Source organism: Apaloderma vittatum, unplaced genomic scaffold (genome assembly GCF_000703405.1).
Source record: "Apaloderma vittatum isolate BGI_N311 unplaced genomic scaffold, ASM70340v1 scaffold38478, whole genome shotgun sequence".
NCBI classification, from domain to species: Eukaryota; Metazoa; Chordata; class Aves; order Trogoniformes; family Trogonidae; genus Apaloderma; species Apaloderma vittatum.
Genome location: NW_009731997.1, coordinates 29,956 through 50,047, shown reverse-complemented (window position 1 = coordinate 50,047; position 20,092 = coordinate 29,956). Strand labels below are relative to the sequence as shown.

Sequence of the window (20,092 nt, the reverse complement as noted above, 5' to 3'; positions counted from 1 at the left end):
GAGTTGTCAGCCCAGATAATTTCCCTTAACTTAGTAATGATTTTTGGATTTCCGTAAAGTTTTTACTTGAAAATGGGGAGGAATGTGTGTGCACGTTTTGCAGAAATGTACTGGTGCTAGTAATATAAACCGTTTTCATTCTATTGTGAAAAACATTTTGAAGGTATAAGTTATGTTTGAACTGGACAGAGATGATGATGTGGCATGTGACTGAAAATATATATTTTTTAATAGATGATTCAGCCGCAGAGAGTTTTAATGGCAATGAGACCGTGGGACACAGTTCCAATGCTTCAGGGGGAACACACTGCAGGGAGATGGCAGAAACCAACAGTAATGGCAAAACAAATCTGGAGCAGGATGAGCAGCCTCTGAACCTGAGTGACAGTCCCCTCTCTGCTCAGCTGACTTCAGAATACAGACTAGATGATCACAGCAGTAATGGAAAGAACAAATACAAGACTCTCCTAATTTCTGATCTCAAGATGGAACGGGAGGCAAGAGAAAATGGAAGCAAGGTAAGATGCTTCCACATGCTCCAGATACGAAGTGCGTAGCTTAGAAAAGGAAAAGGTTTGTGAGGCCAAACCAAAGGTTATTCCCAGCTAAGCACTTAATGCAATGTGTCTAATGTTTGTCACATCATTACTCAAATGCTATGCATAGATTTGTATGCTCTGTTACACATATATGATGCATACATGTATATGGATGTACATGGGTGAATACGCATGTATAGGCATATATATTGTGCCGACATACTGACAACTCTCCACCAGGCATGAATTTTATCAGTCCATTTACTGAGAACTGCCTGCATTACTCATTTGAAAAAATAGTAATATAGATTTAAAAATACGTGTATAATGTATATACATATATATGCATATATACTGAGATACATATATCTGTGTATATTTATGGATGACCATCTCATTACATGTATTACATATCTGTAGAATGAATCTGTATGAATGTTAAGTGTGTATGCCCAAGCAAATTACTACATGTGAATTACCAACATCTGAAAGGAACTGATTTGGTTCCTTCCTGATTGTTTGTGTTATGCAGGCACCTAACCTGAATTAAAACTGACAAGTTTGCTTTAAGAAGCCATAATCCCCTGAGGGCTTTTCTCTCTAGTTTCCATTATGTGGATAAGGAGAAGCAAGGGTTGTTATACTGCAGAGAAAGACAGATCCTATAGATTAGGTAGCGAGATTTCTAGGAGGGTGTTTGTTGTGAGGGCATGCTGTAGGGAGGGTGAAGAAACGGCTTGTATGATAGAATTTATTCATTGATCTTACTGCTGACAAGTTCCTGTTTTTTATTTGATAACTTCCAACAGGATTCCCACTTTTACAGTAGCAATAATAGGATGCTAGTACTGGATCCAAATACTGTTAATGCTAGTCATTAGCTTTCAGTAGCTCACTACGAAACAGCCTGGTAACATAGATATGCATTGAGTGGCCACGTTATGTGCAAGGCTTTGAGATAGGAGTGATATGGAAAACCACTTTTTCTAGGTATATCCAGAAAAGGATTGTATATAACTGATGTTTGCAGAACAACATTATTTTATGCTGAAGTTTTAACTCCTGTCTTCATTGCCTGTGGAGTAAGAATAAAATCTTGAATTTTTTTTTAATTCGAGCATCTGGTTTTGGTGGGTAGCCATAGAGACTACATAGAAGATTTTTAGTCTTTCTCTTTCTTGGCCACTACAGTTCAGCAAATCACATATCCCAAAACCTTGTCCATGAAGTCTTTATGAAAACCTGCCTATCTGCATGGAATATTTTTGTTTCGACATATTGTAATTTCATTGAATTACTCCAATCTCAGAGTATGCATACACTCCAGTGCTGGATTTTCTCAGTACTTTGACTTTCGTGCAGTGAGTCCCAAATTGGCTAATATGAACGGTATCTTTATTTGCTTCAGGGCACATTGTTCCAATGAAGCTTTTATAAGCCAGTCACCCAAATATTGATAGACACACAGGCTTTTTCTTGCCTAAGGTACATTGCTGATCCTTCTATTACTCTTGCAAGATAAGCTTGGTGAAGGAAGGGAGGAGTCTTAATGTGGAACTCATTTATAGCTAAGAGAAGAACATAGCCTAATGTTACATTTCCAGTTTTATTCAGTTCCAAATCAGATGCAAACAAAATGTATCAGAAACTGTTCAAAACCTATTTGTAATGAATTGACATTACAAAACCATCCCATTCTTTTTATTCTACAAATTTTAAGAGGCCTGAATTATCCCCCACATCAGTATTTTATTTCATCACTCGCTATCATCCTGCCAACTCTCTGCTGCCAACAATATCCAGACTTGTATCCTCTTTTTGTCCTGGTGAAATTCGTGCTGATGTTTACAATTCATTTAAGTATATGATTTAGTAGATATGCAGTAAAGATTGTTAAATATGGAGTGAAGACTTCAGGAAGAACAGACTCCTGGGATAAACAAAAATCTGTCAGAGATCTGTAAGCTGAGCCAAGAGTAGAAGAATGCTTTTGTGGCCAATTTCATCTTTTACAGATGAATTCTACTCTTACTTTTTAAATTAAAAAAATATTATAGAATATATTTAGAAGGAGCAAAACCCACGAATGTATGAGAATAGAATGGGATTGTACAGCATCTCAGCGTTTCATACACATACATATACATAAATCATTGCTACTGTTTTACCCTATGTGATATCTTTCATGGTAAAGAGAAAATGTTTTACAGGCCCTAGACCTGACCAAAAAAGGTTCTCTTGCCTTTCCCTGCTGATTCAGGTTGCTGGTCCTCTCCATAAGAGTGTTCTGGCTGTTGCTAAACTGATTGATTTTGGACGATGCAGAAGATCAAATCCTGGTTGTGTGCAGTACTCACTGGACGCACTTGGGCAAGAGTATCACAGGGAGCTAGCCAGAAGTCAAATTCTCTGCCGAAAAGGAATCAAAATAACGAAGAAGTAAAGTTTACAGAGTACTATAGTTTACTAGGAGCCAGATGTCACACATCCTTTTTAGCCAGAATACACCAAGTATGTGAGTTGTTTTTTGAAGTCATCTAGGAATTCTCCCAGTGCTCGTGCAGCATTTAACCTCCAGCCAGTCAGAGTTACAGTTATCAGACATGATTAGACCTGAATAATGTCACCATTAGTAATGATGAGTGAGCAAATGTGTTTAGAGGAGACTACAATCATGTTTTCATAAGAAAAATAATCTGCAGCGCTAATCACATATCAAATTGATATACCACTCCTTATAACGTAGTATTCTTACAGTATCTTTATGTAGCAAAGAACCAAGGAAAGTTATTTGAGAAGTTAGTGAAGAAAATATCTGGTTCCTAACTGAAGGGAAGAATATTTTAATTACTGGGCTAGCATTGCATGAAGCTTCTGCAATGGCCCATTCAGCCTGCAGAAGATGCTCCTTTCTTGAGATAGCCAGGACTGTGAAACCCAGAGGCAAAGGGCTGGAGCTGGGAAGATATGTTGGCTGACACGTTCCCTACCTGCTCTGTCTGAGTCTCCTTTTTGGGTACTGCATCACAGAATCATGGCATGGTTTGGAATCGAAGCGACCTTAAAGATCATCTCATTCCAACCCCCTTGCTGTGGGCAGGAACCCCTCCCACCAGACCAGGTTGCTTGAAGACCCATCCAACCTGGCCTTGAACACTTCCAGGGAGGAAGCATCCACAGTTTCCCTGGGCAACATTTTCCAGTGCCTTGCATCATGGGTTTTTTTATTGAATTTAAAGCCAGGATTTCTCTGGTCAACTCGCATCCTTTTCAGCCTGTGACTAGATTTAAAGGTAACACATCAGAGCTGAATGTAGCTGCAAGAAGCCAAAAGATTACTTTTTGGGTTGCAAATTCTCAGCGTATAGCTCCTCCACCAAATCACAGATTTTTAAGGGAGTTTATTTTTTCTGGAAACAAGTAGTTTTGGTAAAATCTATTACAGGTAGTTGCCTGTACCACACTGTTTACGAGAATGACACTTCCTTCACATGTGTGGTGGTGGAACAGCACGTTTCTGATGATTGAAAATTTTGTACATGCTGCAGAAATGTGATCAGAAGAAGCACTTGAGATAAAAATCGTAGTTTTTCCATCACATTTTCTTTGACAACTAATGGACAATATTGTTTGGAAATGATTGCCTTTGTGGAAGTTAATTTTTTAGAATACTCATCAGTGTCTATTTGAAGCAGTTATATGCTTTTGCTGTATGGAAATTTTGCTAGATATTGGCCTAATTCTGTGAGTCTTGTATGTTGAAACAGGGATGGATATTTTCCTAAATCGGGCCTGTTTAAAGTACACGAAGGAAGTCATTAGTGATTTGTAAGAAACTTATTTTGGGAATAATAAAACGAATCTTCTTGTCTGAAGAGACTCTGGTGAATAACTGGAGATTAGATAGCCCTGTGAACATACATTAATTCAAACTACTAGGGTGTACTACTTAAAGAATGCTCTGTTCAGCCACTTTAGAATATGACTTTTTAAGACTGATGTTGATAACACTTTTTAAACAAGGATGATATTACAGTGGATGACGTAACTTTACTCTTTGAATCCTCAGTTTCAGGCAGCGACTATGTGTAGTAGCTTCTGTTTTGTGTAAAAAGACCAGATAGTGAGTGCAATGAGGGGAGATGCAAAACTGTAGCATAACCTTAACATCTGGTCCAGAATGTTTTACTATTCACTGAAAAAATGTTAGGCAAGGAAGAAATGGGGTTTCATAGTCTTAAGTACATGTAAGTATGTATTTATTTATGTATATGTGTATATATATACTTTATATATATGGTTTTATTAAGCTGATATTAGGGAACTGATCTTTGGGTAAGACTCAGGTGTTCACGGCGGTAGAACTTTCTACAAGCATTCAGGGCTAAACTGAAGTCAGTGAAATTTTGCATAGCTGTAAAAATATATGCATAAATTTACCTTAACAGAACTGTGTCTTTGTACTACAAAAGGCTTATAAAGTACTGTAAATGCTCTGCAAATGCAGTTCTATGAATTCAAATACTTAAATGCACATATAAATTACTTTAGATCTTTATATACTTATGTGTGAGACTGCTGGATTTCTGTATGACCATAGTGAAGCCTCTGTAGCCCTGAGATGTTTGATTTCTGATTCTTGTTACTGCTTCTTCCCACACCATATATTTTATTCCAAAACCTCATTATATAGTTTGATCTCTTCCACATCATTTATTTAATGAAATAAAGCAAGCCCACTCCTTTTTAAAATGATTTTGTCTCTTCTGCATTTAGATAACAAGACTATTGTGATACAGTATGGAAAAACAGGTTTTTGAGCTAGCCAACCGTACTTATATTGTGCCATGTATTTTACCTGGATTAATGAATAGTTCATTATGTCTGTATTGTAAAGAACATTCCTAATATGCCTAGGAGAAACACTAAAGTGGGATAACAAGGAGGACACACACCATGTGTCTATTTTGTCCAGATACCTACTAATTGCAGACAGTTGGTTAATGTCTTCTTTCCACCAGACAAAATTTCTGGTAGAAAAATTGGACTGTTCCATGCCCTCTGGAGGTGTGGTAGGCTAAGTTAATGTATGTTATGTTTAGCTCAAGTGTGTAACTGGCTTCATGGAGAAGTGCACAAGAAGAAATTTTTCTCTAAGTCTGAAAAGAAAAGCACAGTTTTAAAGGAGACAACAGTAAATAATGATTGCTATCTACTGTGACCTTTAATTATAATACTACATTCTAATGTGCGTGTCATTGCTGTTACAGTTGTTCCCAACAAGGCAGAGCTTTGATGTAGTTTCTAAAAGGAAGATCCTACTTTCTGTCACTCCTTTAATGCTGGGCTTTTGAAATGTTTCTCAAGCTTTTTTCTTCAGCCTAGTGTAAAGAACAGTGTCATTGTCATGGACCACTGCCAGGGGCTGCTTGCTCCCAACTATTGCAGCTTCAACCTAGTGGTATAATGGATACATTTAGGCTATGGCAGGTTAGCCTGGCAGGCTGTCTGCTTCTAAGACAGGTCCTGCTCTGAGAAAGTATTTAAAGACTGTAACCTTGCATGAGATCTGAAAGGTAGAGCATACGTTAAAACCTGGGTGAGGAGTCCTTTGACTTGTCCTGCAGGCTGCTCTACTTAAAACTTTAGTCACCTTTGGTGGTTAGTCCAGCTGTAGAATCTTGTAACATCTGTTTTGCTGCAGCTGATCATTACTCAAGGAGACCAGGCTCAGATTTAGCAATAGATAGACACCATCTCTGAGGTGTAAGGTAGAGTTTCAATGTGTTTTTACCTCAGTCTCTCTCCTTTTTAAAGATATGATTCTGTTTTAGTAAAATACGAAAGGTCATTCCTAATATCCTGTGAACATCATCACATTTGATGTCTTATGTTTGAGGTATCAGGTCTGTCTAGCTCCCCTCTGCCTGTATTTTTGTCTGCGGGTTTGCTTGGGGAAGTGCTGAGAATATAAGGGAACATATAGCTTTTTCCCAAGCAAGTGAAGTCCTTGAGGATTGAATTTGGCTTTTATATACTGACAGTAGCTTATTGAGTTATTCAGGAAGTAACTTATTAAAAAATTGGTTTAATAAAATGTGAAACAGGCATGCATCTACTTGAAGCAAGAGGTAAAATGCAGACTGTGAGAATTTGGCATGTTGAAGAATAGTGTTGGAGATTGGTTTTTTACTTTTTCTTTACTTCATCATTAAAACAGTTCTCATTTCTTTTTTCTTTCATCATCATTCACTATTTATATATACTGGCATAGATAGGTTTCAGCTGAACTGGAACATTGTCATGTGGTGCTTGTATGATATGAATACCTCAGCCCTAAGCAGGAAGGAGAACTGGAGAGGGTGGGATAGAAGTGTCTCTTCCTCTTTTGAGGATACCATTAAACTCTGCCTCTTGGCTTTTTTGGTACAAAGAAAATACCATTTTACCCTTCTGGGTTATGCTGCCGAGTGTCCAAGTTACAGATAATCAATCTGGATTAGTTGAACCTTTCAGAAGAGAGTTCTTGGCTCCAGCTCATCCTCTCCACAGAGCTTCTCACTCCTATCTCTTGCTTGAGGTCAGATCTCACTGCCTAGGTATGGCATAAGAGGAAGCTGGATGTTTTTGTTTGTTTTAATTATTATATTTTGTTTCCGTAGTCAGATAAAAGGTGTTAAAGCAGTGCCACATTTTACTGACTACTGTTTTGTTAATGCAAATATCTTAAGAGTTTGCAGTCCAGGTATTTGACAGCCTTATTTTGTGGCTTAAGTGTTAGGACTGGGGAGAGGCTTAGCATGAAATTCCGTTTGCTGCTGTAATGAATAATGTATATGGAGAGAAGCAAAGTCTGGTGAAAGGTATAGGCAGGACATGTTCCAGCAGTTAGTGGTGTACTAGATTTTGAGCAAACAGCGGCATAAAAATGAGGCAGAATGCAAAGCGGGCATGATACAAAGCCTGCGGGGCAGCAAGACGTCAGCATGGACTGAAGCTGCAGCTCCACAAGGGTCCAGCCTGCTTCCACCATTCCAACCACAGCACCAGAGAGAGGACAGTGACTTCTTCCAGCTGTACTTAATTGTTTTCTGATGGATTCTATCATTGCTACTTTTCATTCAATCCTTGGAAATAGTTTGTATTGAGAATTAAAAGTAAAAATGATAAAAGAAGTAGCTTGGCTTTACTTTCCTCTACTTTTAAAAATAGAGAAAACTGGGAAAATCACAGTTTTCTACCTTGAAATGTCATTTTATTGATTGTTTAGAGAAAGCAGTATAGTTCTATGAAGAAAAAAAAAGGTGTTTCTTTTTCTTTTTTTGCTGCTCTTTGATAGTGGAATTGTTGTAGGCCACTGAAAAGCTTTTTGGTACAAAAAAGATTATGCTAGTTTAATGATTTAATAAGCCTTTTCCTTGAAAAAGTGGTTGAATTTATAAAGCACTGTTTTCTCCAGACTTGAATCTTCTGATTTTGGGGGTTACCCATAATAAACAGCTAAACAGAATGTTGTTAATGAAGAGAGACAACTACAGGTGCATGGAAAAAATCAGTGCAGTGTTTGTCAGAAAATGTGAGTGCTCTAGCATTCTCTAGCAGTCACATTCATCAAAGTCCTTTGTCTATGATAATGTCAGATCTGTGTTTAATTTATCCCATTGGAAGTACATTTAGTAGTAGGTTTTCATGTTCAGTGAAAGCTCTTGAAAATGAAATTGATTTCCTGCAGGGCATTTATTATATATGGTGTAAATCCAGATCAATTAAAATGAAGTTGGTGATGCTTCTGCACATTTACATATCTGAAATGGAGAAGACAATCTGGCTCCATATGCATATGAAAACCAGCTAATGGAAAACTGGTGTGAAGAGAATAACTTTTCGTGTGACCTTTTATAAATTTTCTCACAAGCTTTTCTTAAAGGAACAAATGCACATTGGTCAAATATCAGACAGTGGTGCTGTTGAATCCAGATTGCGTGTGTATTATTCAGCGATCCAGCTGTCTATCCTCATTCACACTCACCTTTGGAGACATCGGTCCCTCCTACTGAAACAGAAGCAGTTGTACCTGGAGGGAATGCGGGACTTTTTTCAACTTGGTTTTCGTGGCTGGACATCTATTCAGACAAGAGAGAAAGCCATCAAGGGCATCAGTGAGGTAAGATATATGACGCTACTTCCCTCACTGTTTACAGCCAAGAACTTACTGTAACTCAGCCACCTGGGAACCCAAGTCTGTACCTTTCAGGCAAATTCCTGTTGACTTCAACCGGAGTTTGTTCCTGACAGATACCTTCAAGGCCGGTCCTTATTACAATGAGTATTTTCAATTCCTAACTCTTGCTTTTGTGTTTTGTTTTTGTCTTAAGGAGGAAATTGAATTTGTGCTGAAGTCCTACTGGGTCAAATGCTTCACTGCAGCTTTTTCTTCTCCTTCTGTTATCACATATACAGCTCTTCTACCAACTAGAAAAAGACTGAGAGCAAATCTTCCTCTTGGAAGATTAAATACTATTTGATGGTAAATTGAGCAAGATATAATGGGGCAGCAATAATTGCTACCTACTGCAATTATGTTTAGTCTTAATATTATTTACAGCTAATGAACTGACTTTTTTTATTTTTCAGATGCAGAAGTTGAAGAGCTGATCCTCAGAACTAATCGGTGATGAGTGGCTTGCTAACTGGCCACTTTCTACACAGGTTAAACTCCTCCAAAACTATATTGTAATATTTTCTATATTACAAGTCAGCTGCTGAAGAAAGGGAGGAAAGAACTCAAAGGCTTTTTTTTTCTGTTTCTTTTCTTCTTTAATGACATTTAATTTTCTTCTTTAATGACATATTGCTGAGTTTTTAAAATAAATACAACTTTTATTAGTTGTCTTACAGACATCTCACTTTCTAATCTTGTTTTCTGTTGAATGAGTGCCAGTAGTCAAATGTCTTGCTGAATACTTGATACACTTTCAAACTGTGTTTTTCTGTGGTCTCCATTCTTCCTCTAAAACAGTTGCTGGGAATAATTAGGTACACTAGAACACTAACGCGTTTTTCAGACACTTACTTATTCATGTGACTGGATTTGCAAGGAGGTGTGAGAGAAGTGAACAAGTCATTTTTTTAATAGAGAAAGGAAGGAGGAGTAGAAAAAAAGAATAGTCTGTCTGTTGCTAGTCTTTTAACCCTCCTGCTTCAGCTTTTTCTGTTAAATCTCCTCTGTTCTCCTCCATTTGCTTCCAAAGACTCTTAGAAAGACCTATATGAAATTTTATTTTTAGGAACAAAATAGTAGATGTAGATACTAACATCAGTTACCAGAAAATAGGACTGTAAGGAATCATCTGAATTACTGAGCCCAGCCCTCTGTACGTGGCAACCTGAGTAGCAGACATTTCGCTCCAAGAGGTTCTGAAACAGTTCAGCTCACTAAGCATTGCAATGTCCATGAAGTTCTGATTAATAACTTTTAGCCTTATAGGAGACAAAAATGGTGGATCTGTAATATGCCACAGGAAAAAAAACAAGGCACTGGAATCATCGTTTGTGCCCTAGATCCCTGCAACAACAGGGATTTGCTAGGTGGATTTCCCAGATGGTCTCTAGCAGTATCTTATTACCCACAGAACAGGGAGTAAAAAAGAACAACCTCCAATAATCCCTGTCAGTCTGCTTGAGATTTTGTCTGCCATATGTTTCATTAAAACATTATGACTTATATTTCATCTCTAACAGTGACTGATTTTGCATACTTCAAAGAAACAATTAAAAAAAGCAGCATCTACATTAGTTACTGAGGCAAGGAGGGAATGGTGATGTAGGTGAGCATTGGAAGTTGTGAAATGCACATTATGTTTATTATAAACACAGACAAAAGGCAGCAATAAAATAGTTTTGCAAAATGCATGGTATGAAATAAGCCACTGACTTACAAATATTACAGAACAGCACAATCAGCAAAAGATCCTGGAAACTAGTATTTAAAATGTTGTGAACAGTCAACATTTACTTTTCATTGGACACTGTTGAAAAGAGTACAAAAACATGAGCAAGTATGAAAATATGTAGCCAAAGGTAGGGGTCTGTAACTGGTGTGAGTTTTCCTTCCACCCGTGTAAGTGTGGCGTATCATGAAACGTTTTATGTTGGATGAATTCCATATGCATCCTTAGATTTTTTACTAAGCTGTGGCTTCTTGGAGCTCCTAGTGTTTCTATGAAATACTGCAGCTGTTGCTTGGATCGTGGCATGGTACAACTGAATTTTTCCCATATAGATGCTTCTTCTCATCAGCTGCTTTGGTCACAGACTGTCACCGTCCCTTCACAGCTATTCAGTGTGTGTTTTCTTAACTCTTCTCATTGTGAATATGCAATGAGGTACTCCTTGGATCTGATGGGTAATAATACATGCCTTTCTCTTCATATGTATACGTATGCACACACACTTTTTTGTTTTTATATATGTTTCTTTTTCCCCCTTGTACGATGAAAACAGTCATATCCAGTGGCCATGACCCAGAGCTGATGGAATCATAGAGATGAATCAGGAGCCTATGAAGCAACCTCTTGTTTTTGAGGCACATGCAATGACACACATCTAACCTTCATGTACAGCTGCTTCAGAAGAGTGTGTGGCTGTTTTTCAAGTGCATTTTAATTAAAATCAGGATAATATCTTTTATGTTGCTTCCGACTCCATTTCATATTTTGGTAGAGGTCATGAAGTAAAGTATTTCCTCATGTTGTGTTTCCCGTGGCATTTGGGAATCCTCCAGCTCCCACCAGGAAGATCCCTTGCAGCACTATTCAAAATTTCTGCACTGAGATTTCTGCCATTGAGCTCCTGGAATGTGTGGTCTCAGGATGGATAGAAGAATCTGCGTGAAAAACAGGGAAAGGTGAGTTGATTTCCTTAGGGCTTACCACAAATAGTCCCAGTATGGCCTGTCCTCAGTCCCCAACATTATACTATGAACTCTATCTGAGCTTGTGGGTATTCATCAGACACATAGATATTCTTTGGGCCTTTTGTACTAAATTAGTGATACTATAAGTTTTTTTGGACTCTCTCTGAATGCATATATCTTTGTCTCAATTTGTCTCAATTAGTCACATTGTACTAAATTAGTGATACTATAAGTTTTTTTGGACTCTCTGAATGCATATATCTTTGTCTCAATTTGTACAGTTAGTCACATGCTCTTAAAAAATCTTTTGCAGATGGAACCCCGTGGGACTGGACCCAGTATACAGTTGTATTAAATGACTGAAATAAACGTTTTAAAAGTTCCTGTTTCACCTGGTGTGTTGCTTAGAGAGAATAGCTGTGTTTAGTGGAAAAGAAGTCGAAAGAGTCTGGGGCATATGTGCCACCTCATCCCCTCTTGGCTCAGCTGGAGGGATGAAGGAATGAGATACAGATGTCTTTTGAAATATACTTCTTGTGCCTATTGTGCCTTAAAGATGCCTGTCTCACAAGGTTTATGCTTCTGTGTGGTTCATTAGATGCTTTTTTAAATCCACCTCTACACATAAGTTTCCACTCTGCTTTCAGGAAACATGTAATATACAGGTTTATATAATATTAAAACTAGATACTGGAAGCTGTGGTGGATTTGAATAAGTGACGAACACTGAGAAGCTGAAAAACTTGCTACACAAAGAGAGATTTACCTTATTAGAGGTAAAACGGTGACTTCACAGATCTCACTGCAATAAAATATTTTAAAAATGATTGTAATCAACCATTCGTATGGAGGAAGTTAATTACTAGAATTGCTATGTGAGGTAGTTGGTTTATATTTTTTTATAGTATTTGTTCTAATTAATCTACAAGTTATTTGGCATAGTTGTGTTTTTTAGGAAAATGGTGATAACTGTTCTCTCCTGTCATGAGTTACCAGGTGATGTTTTACAGTACAGGCATTCTCTTCTGAGCTTAATATCTATGAATCTGTGTAAGTGTCTTGAATACTTAAGGAGCCAGAAAGGCTTTTAGCCTTTCACACTGTCAGTTTCCTGGCATAAGCTTTTGAAAAACCTGGCCTACATGTCTGTATTTCAAAGTCTGTAGTTGCTAGCCCTGCATACGTCTGATTTGGGGTATAGAACTTAGGACAGGGTGTTTAATTTTACTGCACTCACTATGCCAATTCTAGATCATTCGTATTCATGTAAGAGGTAAGTAGTTTTTGAGACTATCTCTAAACTCTGTCGAGATCACTTTTTATCTTCCTTATTCTTCCTTTTTTTTTAAACAGGAAATTGGCAAGGAGTATGCTGCTTTGCTTTTACTCTGCTTTGCTTTTATTCTGTTTTTGTGTTTCCATGTTTAGATTTTTATTTTTTTTCTTTCATATTTAATGCTAGTATTGTAAAGATGTTTACAGTACCAAGAACTTATATCTAGGACTATATATGCCAAATAGCAAACTTAAAAAATTAAATAATTAAGTCTGTGTGAATCTACTGTTCAACTGTGAGACACTCACTTACTTCTACTTGAACTATTCTGCCCATGTAGACAGTGTCAGTAGTGACAGGATCTTCAGAACTTTTGCTCCATCTTTTTTAATCTTTTCCTAGTCGAGAGTTACATCCTTCAACTGATGTTGAAGTGTTACTTTTTATGTTTGTCCTTTAACATATGTAATTAATAGTTAAGGTGCTGTTTCAAATAAAATGATTCTGTGCATAATAACTTCGTACAACATGATTGAGTTATCTATACCTTCACCAACCTGTTAATTGTCAGAGGTTCCTGTATCTTAATTCTTTGGATTTACATAGCATGTTTGGGATTCTTAAAGTATCAATAAAAATAAGTCAGCTTAACATTGGATCGGTCTTGTGAGACAAGCATATTCCATTGCTGTCTATTGATTAGTAAATACAGTTATGACATAATTCATTGACTTTCCCAAAGCCAGACAATCTGTAGGAAAGATGGAGAAGTCATTTGTTTCCTGTGTGTTATACCTGAACATTAATCACAGTACTAATCCTTATCTCCAGACATTACTGTTCAGTTAGGTTAAAGAGATAGAGTCAACTTCAAGTGAGTAGCCACTGGAAAGTTTTCTCTGATTTTAATAGCATAGATAAAAATCAAAGCAGTTTTAAAAAATGCTTATTTTAATTTGTGTTTTTCTGGAACCATAAGGATGACAATTTCACTGTCTTAATAAATCTGTCCAGCCCTCATCATGAAAACATATTTATGTACACACAAGAGATCCTATGGACTACTTTGTTAATATGTATGTGAATTAACCTTAGTTGCCTTAAAGTTAGATACTTTTACTTAATTTAGTGACATTGCTTTGCTCTCTAATGTATTTACATAATATGGAAGTTAGCACCTATGGCAGTTTATCCTGGTTTTGAATAGCAGAATGGGATTCAGTTGCATTTGCATGGAGATGGACATTTGGTACCCTTGCAGGGGTCCTAGTGTAACCTGTGCCCTGCACACACCTCTTGGGAAGGGTGTGTCTGTCACACTGGCATTGTGTCATATTTGCCAGCACTGTGCAGTGCTCCTGTTCCATCCTAAAATAGTAATGGAGCTCTGTTGCCTTCCACTTAGTCATCTGGTTCTCTTTCCCATCTTGCATATCTGTATAGGCTCCTCTGTTGACAGTTGAGTGAGTTCAGAGTGGTTAAACTGTAGTTAATTCCACTTACATAGATATTGTAGTCTTTTTTGTATTCCTGAGGATAGCAGACCAACATTTGGCCTCTGAACTTATTTAAATGTGTCTCAGAATGAGGCCCTGGCCTTGCAGAGTTTGAATGGTTACAGCCATTAATTTACTGATTGGATCATTGATTGAACCAAGTAATGAGTTTGTAGCCAAAACTGAGAGAACTGCAGGATGATGAGACTGTAGAAGTGTCAGAGTAATTGCCTGAATCTATATAGCAGGGTGATTTCTTTGCGTAATTATGAAAACAGTCAACATTAAAATAATAGTTCAAACCACTGAAGCACTGGACTTTTTAAATTTAGATTTTCAGTTTATGTACAAAATATAAGTGTGCATGTGCATCTGTGCACCCTTATCGAGCAAGTTGACTTCCTTCTTAGATATTAGTTCTTACCATATAGTCCGTGTTTCACAGTACTGCTATATACAGCTTGCTTGGCTGAGCGCGCTCCTGATGGCTAAATTTATGTCCTGCTATTAATAGACCTACGTACTTTCCATGTGTTTTTGGCAAGTGCTTTTGATGGTGTGCCTTTATACACATCTTGAAATTACGAATTCTTTTTCTAGCAGCCCATTTTCTAAAACTTAAATGCTTCAGCCACCAAAGCCATATAACTAATGATACCAACAGCTCCCACAGTAGTTTAAACATACCACTTACTGATGTTACAGCAGCTGGGCACTGTGTTTACAATTCACTGATGTTTGGGCAAGTGTTAACTGAAACATGTAACATAGAAAATAAAAAGATTTAAAAATTGAGGTTTTTTTAACTTTAGTTAGCAAGGAATATACAAAGCTGAGGGCAAAAATGAACATCTGCTAGTGCTCCATCTCTTGCAGTACTTTTCAAACTCCTGCAGCAAATCAGAGGCTGAGTGTGCAATACTCTCCCTCTTCCTTCCTTTTTCTTTGAAATGGCTTTGTCACCACAAGATGAAATTTCCACTAACATGCAGCCATTTTAGACCCTCACTTCATCTGCCATCTCATCCTAATTGGCACAAATGAGTTATGTTATTACCTTCTGTCTCCTGTGTTGTTGGGAACTTTTCCACAGCCTTGCAATTTAATCTAAGTCAACTGAGTGGTGATCTGCTAAATAATTACTTATTGAGAGTATTTAACTTGCAAAGTGGATCCACTGTGTATGGCAATCTTGTCTTCATACAGAATTATCCCAACAGATCTCATGACTTTCAATGTATCTTCTTACACTTGTGCCAGAAGCAGAAGTTTCTGCTGTTGCCTCTGCTACAACGTATGAGGGTAAAAGCCAACAGAGGACTCAGAAAAGCTGCCCATTCAAAACCTAGTTTGCAGTCTCAGTTTTATGTTATCATTGCCTTCAGTGACTTTTTCTTGTCATTGTTCATTTCAGCAAAAAAAGCTCAGAAAGACAATCTGTTTTACAGGAACAAGTGGTGACATTGGTAAGAATAGAAAACATCTCTGTCTGATCTTGGGAGCACACGTTTCAGGTCATTGCTTTACCTTTGAGAAAGTATCAAAAGGAGTAAAAATTCTGAAACTGAGGAAGAATTCTGAAACTGTGGAAAAACCTGAGTAATGCTGTGGAAACTTTAATTTAGTGAATAGCATGCAAAGTGAAATTAGCAGTATTTTCACAGAGCAGATTTGCTGTACATTTTGTTGAATATGGGACTAGATTGGAGGCAATAATACTTGGAAATGGTACTTTTGAAGAAGCTATTCCAAAAGTTTTTCTATATAGAGAACAACGAAGGAAATGATCCTGTGTGTAGCAGTTAAAAAGCAAGACTGGCAGCAGAGCACTGAAGGGAACTATTTCTGCAAATGGCTTGTCCGCACTTGGAGCATATTTGACCATCAGCATTGTCAGAGAGCAGCAAGAGTGAGGCTCCTCTGTAAGGGAAGGCAATCAGGCAGCTGAGGGTGGCTGTGCCCCAAGGGCATGGTGCCACCTCTGGTCCCACCGACAGCCCAGTGACTGGCAGACAGGCAGGAGGGAGTGGGCAGGTCCCGCCTCAGGGCAGGGAGGGCAGGCAGCAAGCCAGGGGCAGCCTTTCAAACCATGGGCCCCACTTGCCCAGGGCATAGCTGAGCTTCAGTGGGGCTCCTGGGAAGGGGCATAGAGGTGGAGGTCCCAGGAGAGGTGGCCAGAAAAAATAAGAGCCAATATGCTCAAGGTCCTGATGAAGGTATGGATTAGTGGCAGAAAAGGTAGGTGGGTTTTAAATGGCAGTGGTAAACATGACATGTTGGCTTCAGAGCCCATTGCTATTTCACTTGGGAGGACTTGTGTTAACTCTGCAAGGGCAAATTTCAGGCTACAGGTAGCTATCTTACACAACACGGATGTTTACTTCTGTCTTTGGTGAAAATGCAGAATTCAAGATATGGATGGCATTTAATTTCAAAAATTAATGGGGCTCATTAATCCTATTCTAAAGCCTTTCATCCTTCCAGAAAAAAACCATGTTCTTACCTTGAATTAGTTAATTGAGGGCAGTGCAGTTTTCAGTGATGAAGTGAGGCGCTAACCAAGGTAAACAAATTTTGGTGCTCAAAGCTAAGGCATAAAGAGCGTTTCCATAGCTCCAGTTATTTAAAGCCTGTGAAACATGAGCTCTGCAAAACATAAGGCAGCAAAGACTTTAGTTTGGTCCCATGATCCTCCTGTCAGCTGTAGATCTCCAGAGATGTGCCAAACCAGGGATTTGCCTGTGGTCATTAGGACTGACCAGCGCTACTTTTTTTTTAGGATCAAAAAATCATTAAAAAATACAAAAATACATTGTAGAAACATTACTCAAGAAGTATCAGGTTGCAGGCTGATTTCTATACCCACAAAGAATAGAAAAACTGGAGAAGATACATAGGCTTCAGGTTTATTTTAAGGCTTTCTGTAAAACAGTTACTGAAATACTAACTTTGGTATAGTGAGTATAGTCCACAAGCAAAATCAAGTGATGCAGTGTTTCCTCCTTAGAAAGGAGTTTTCCAACATTTCATCACCTTTTTTGGTGCATGTGTGGTTACACTGTATTTGCTTTGTAATCTTAAAGATATAAGGATATAAGGATGATTTTCTTATTTAAGATATTAGCATGAACCTATAAAAAAATATATGTGGTGGTAGGGGAAATAATTCCTTGTGGTTAGTTTTCAGTGCAAAGCCTCTGGTGAGCAGTAGTGAGGAATCAAAACAGAACCTTTTCTGGGTCTTCGAAGTCTTGCAGCTGGAGGATTTTGCTACATCCTGCCAGACTCCAGTGATATTTTTTGTCATCCCACTTTGCGCAAAGCATCATGAAGGGGGAAGTTGAAGAAAAACCAGCTTCCTTCATCCTCTTTCTGGAGTTTGTCCTAGGGATGGCTTGCAGGGAATTCTTTTGCAAATCAAGGATCTCAGGTAGTAAAAAGGTAGTAGTCTGGCAGAAAAAAAGGTTGTAGTTTTCTCACATTGGTAACACTACTAAGGAAGGTAGTTTGTGTATTTTTTTCCCTGACTTTTGAAAGCCTGAACGGTAAATCGTAGAAATTTTTTGCTTTCAGCTTGGAAACTTGTTTTTTATGTGTTTTTAAAGAAAGCTGGGGTTGTCCTAAAACTCATGTGGAACTTTGATTAAGCATATCATGCAGAATTTATTAGCAGTTAAAAACTACTGGATGGTCCGTTTGTCATACATGATGTATTAAGAGAAAGGCCTCGGAAGACAGTGCATTACAAGGAACATGGCTGTGCACAGACATATTGTTTCATACATTAGTTAACCTCTCACAGGTTTGTGAAACAAAAGTGGCTACTTAGAAAGTTGAATCTTTTTGAGAACATCACCTTATGAAATCATTTTCATGAAAATTATTTCATACCTTCAACAGATTTTGCATAAACATTGCTTTTTATTTCTTGTCTTCAGTAAACCTGTGAGGTTAAATTGTATTAAATAATTTAAAAAGTAATATCTCCCAGCCTTATTCAGTGTTTTGAACTGCATAGTAATAGCATAGAACATATTCATACTTGCAGATATCCAGAAAAAAATAATAGTACATCCTCAAAGTGCTACAGAAGCAGCTAATAAATATGGGATTCTTCTCAGTACGGAAACCTCCCACACCGCTTTGAAATTCATTCTACCTGGAGCAAGAATTGGCAAGATACTTGTTAGATCTTTCCAAAGTATGACTTTCCATAAAAAAACATTTAGATTCAAAGTGTTATTTAGAGGTTTTATGCCAGACTGTTCCTGTTCTACTCATGTCCCAGGTAAGAAACAGTTTTTAAAATCTTGGTTCCAAAAAAAGTCTTATAAAAAAAATACTGGTTTGCTATGCACATGGTACAGTTTGTTCTGTCAGTCTGATAAGATGGTTGTTGTGGTGCTGATTATTGTCTTGATTTTGTTTCCTAAGAAAGTGGTTTACACTCTATCAGTTTGTCTGTGTCCCTGCCTAGCCTTTAAAACTATTGACCAATTTCGATATCATTTACTAAGGTAGGAATCTTGACAATGTTGAGCTGCTACAAGTTCTGTGAAAATCTACATTTGACTCAAGTAGAAAGAACCAGGTTACTGCCTTCATGAGGGTCTTTCATTCTGAGAGGCAGAAGCTGCTTGGGTAATGAGTACTCTCCCAGCCCTAAGCAAGCCGTGAACTCTTGCGCTGTAAGATGTGGGAGAGACTTGGAATGAAATGGAGATGGCATGCTGGTGAGGACTTGGGGATCTAGGACATCATAAGTCAATAGAACGTCAGGTTTCTTTAGTTCTACTTTTTTAAAGTAAACCTGTTTAAATATAATATACTGGATATTTCTGTTTAAGAATCACTGAGTAGATATTAAAGCTACTCCTTTACAGGACTGCTAGAGATGAGCTATGACTGTCAGATTCACAATCACATCCCTGCATTTTAATTTTTTTCTTGATTATAGCACTGTTGAAAGCAGTTGCTGCATAGAAAAATTCAATAGCTTGAACCCATATCATCACATTCATTTAAAAATAAAGTTTTTCAAGTTGCAAAATTTCTTGGCAAGACTGAAGAAGTCATATTTACCAGAGAAAACCAAGCTCTATATACTTTCATCGCCCCTGTGGTTCAACTTTTTAATAATGGAAAACAAAGTTATTAATCTCCTATGTCACACATGATCTTTGTGTTCAGCTAGAGACCTACTATAGGTGTTGTAGGAAATCCTGTTGTATTAACTTTGTTGACTTAAAGATTGACAGGTAGTTTAGCAAGTTGGAACAGAAAGCAGAATACACAATATTGCAGATGGTGCCTTACAGACAAGTAAATTTGTTGGTTTATAAATTCCGGCATTGCGAAGCTTGATGGCTTTTCAGATTGCACTGATAAATGAGTGCTTCGGGAAGCCTTCTATCTGGGGAGCGTTTTCTGATCCGTGAAGTTTTTGTTTGCCTGTAATTCCTTAGCTGCAAAATAAACACATTGTATGTTTTTCAGACCCCCCACAAATTCATTCTGCTGAGCTGAATCACAGTTTCATTGAGAAATCTTACATTTAGAGACTTATGGTTTCTGATGTCCAGTGCCCATCTAGCTAACCAGCTGAGATGCTTTCTAGATACACACTGGGAGATTTAGAAACCTCTTGCGTGCAAAACTCAGTAAGACAAGAAGAGCAGATGAGTTTGTTTTGTGCAGCTGTCTTTAAATGCGCAGAATGTAGACTGTGCCCTAACCCTCAGCACACACACTGTTGACTTAATCAGTCATAAGAAACCAGCAAAGATCTTGAGATAAAAACTCTCGTTGTTTTCTTGGTACATAGGTCACAACGCATATCCTGGCAGCTAAACCAGCTTCAGGTATA

The 20,092-nt window shown here is 37.8% G+C and overlaps 1 protein-coding gene across 1 annotated transcript in view; it reads left to right on the top strand.

Moving 5' to 3' along the window:
* Positions 1 to 239: 239 nt before the first annotated feature.
* The window catches only part of LOC104278406 (nucleolar protein 4), a gene marked incomplete at its 3' end in the record, with an annotated part of 45,933 nt that continues 26,080 nt past the window's right edge, over positions 240 to 20,092 (top strand). Inside the window, exon 1 of the mRNA XM_009875366.1 lies at positions 240 to 518. Within this exon, the coding sequence (XP_009873668.1) occupies positions 318 to 518 (201 nt within the window). The remainder of the gene's footprint in view (positions 519 to 20,092) is intronic.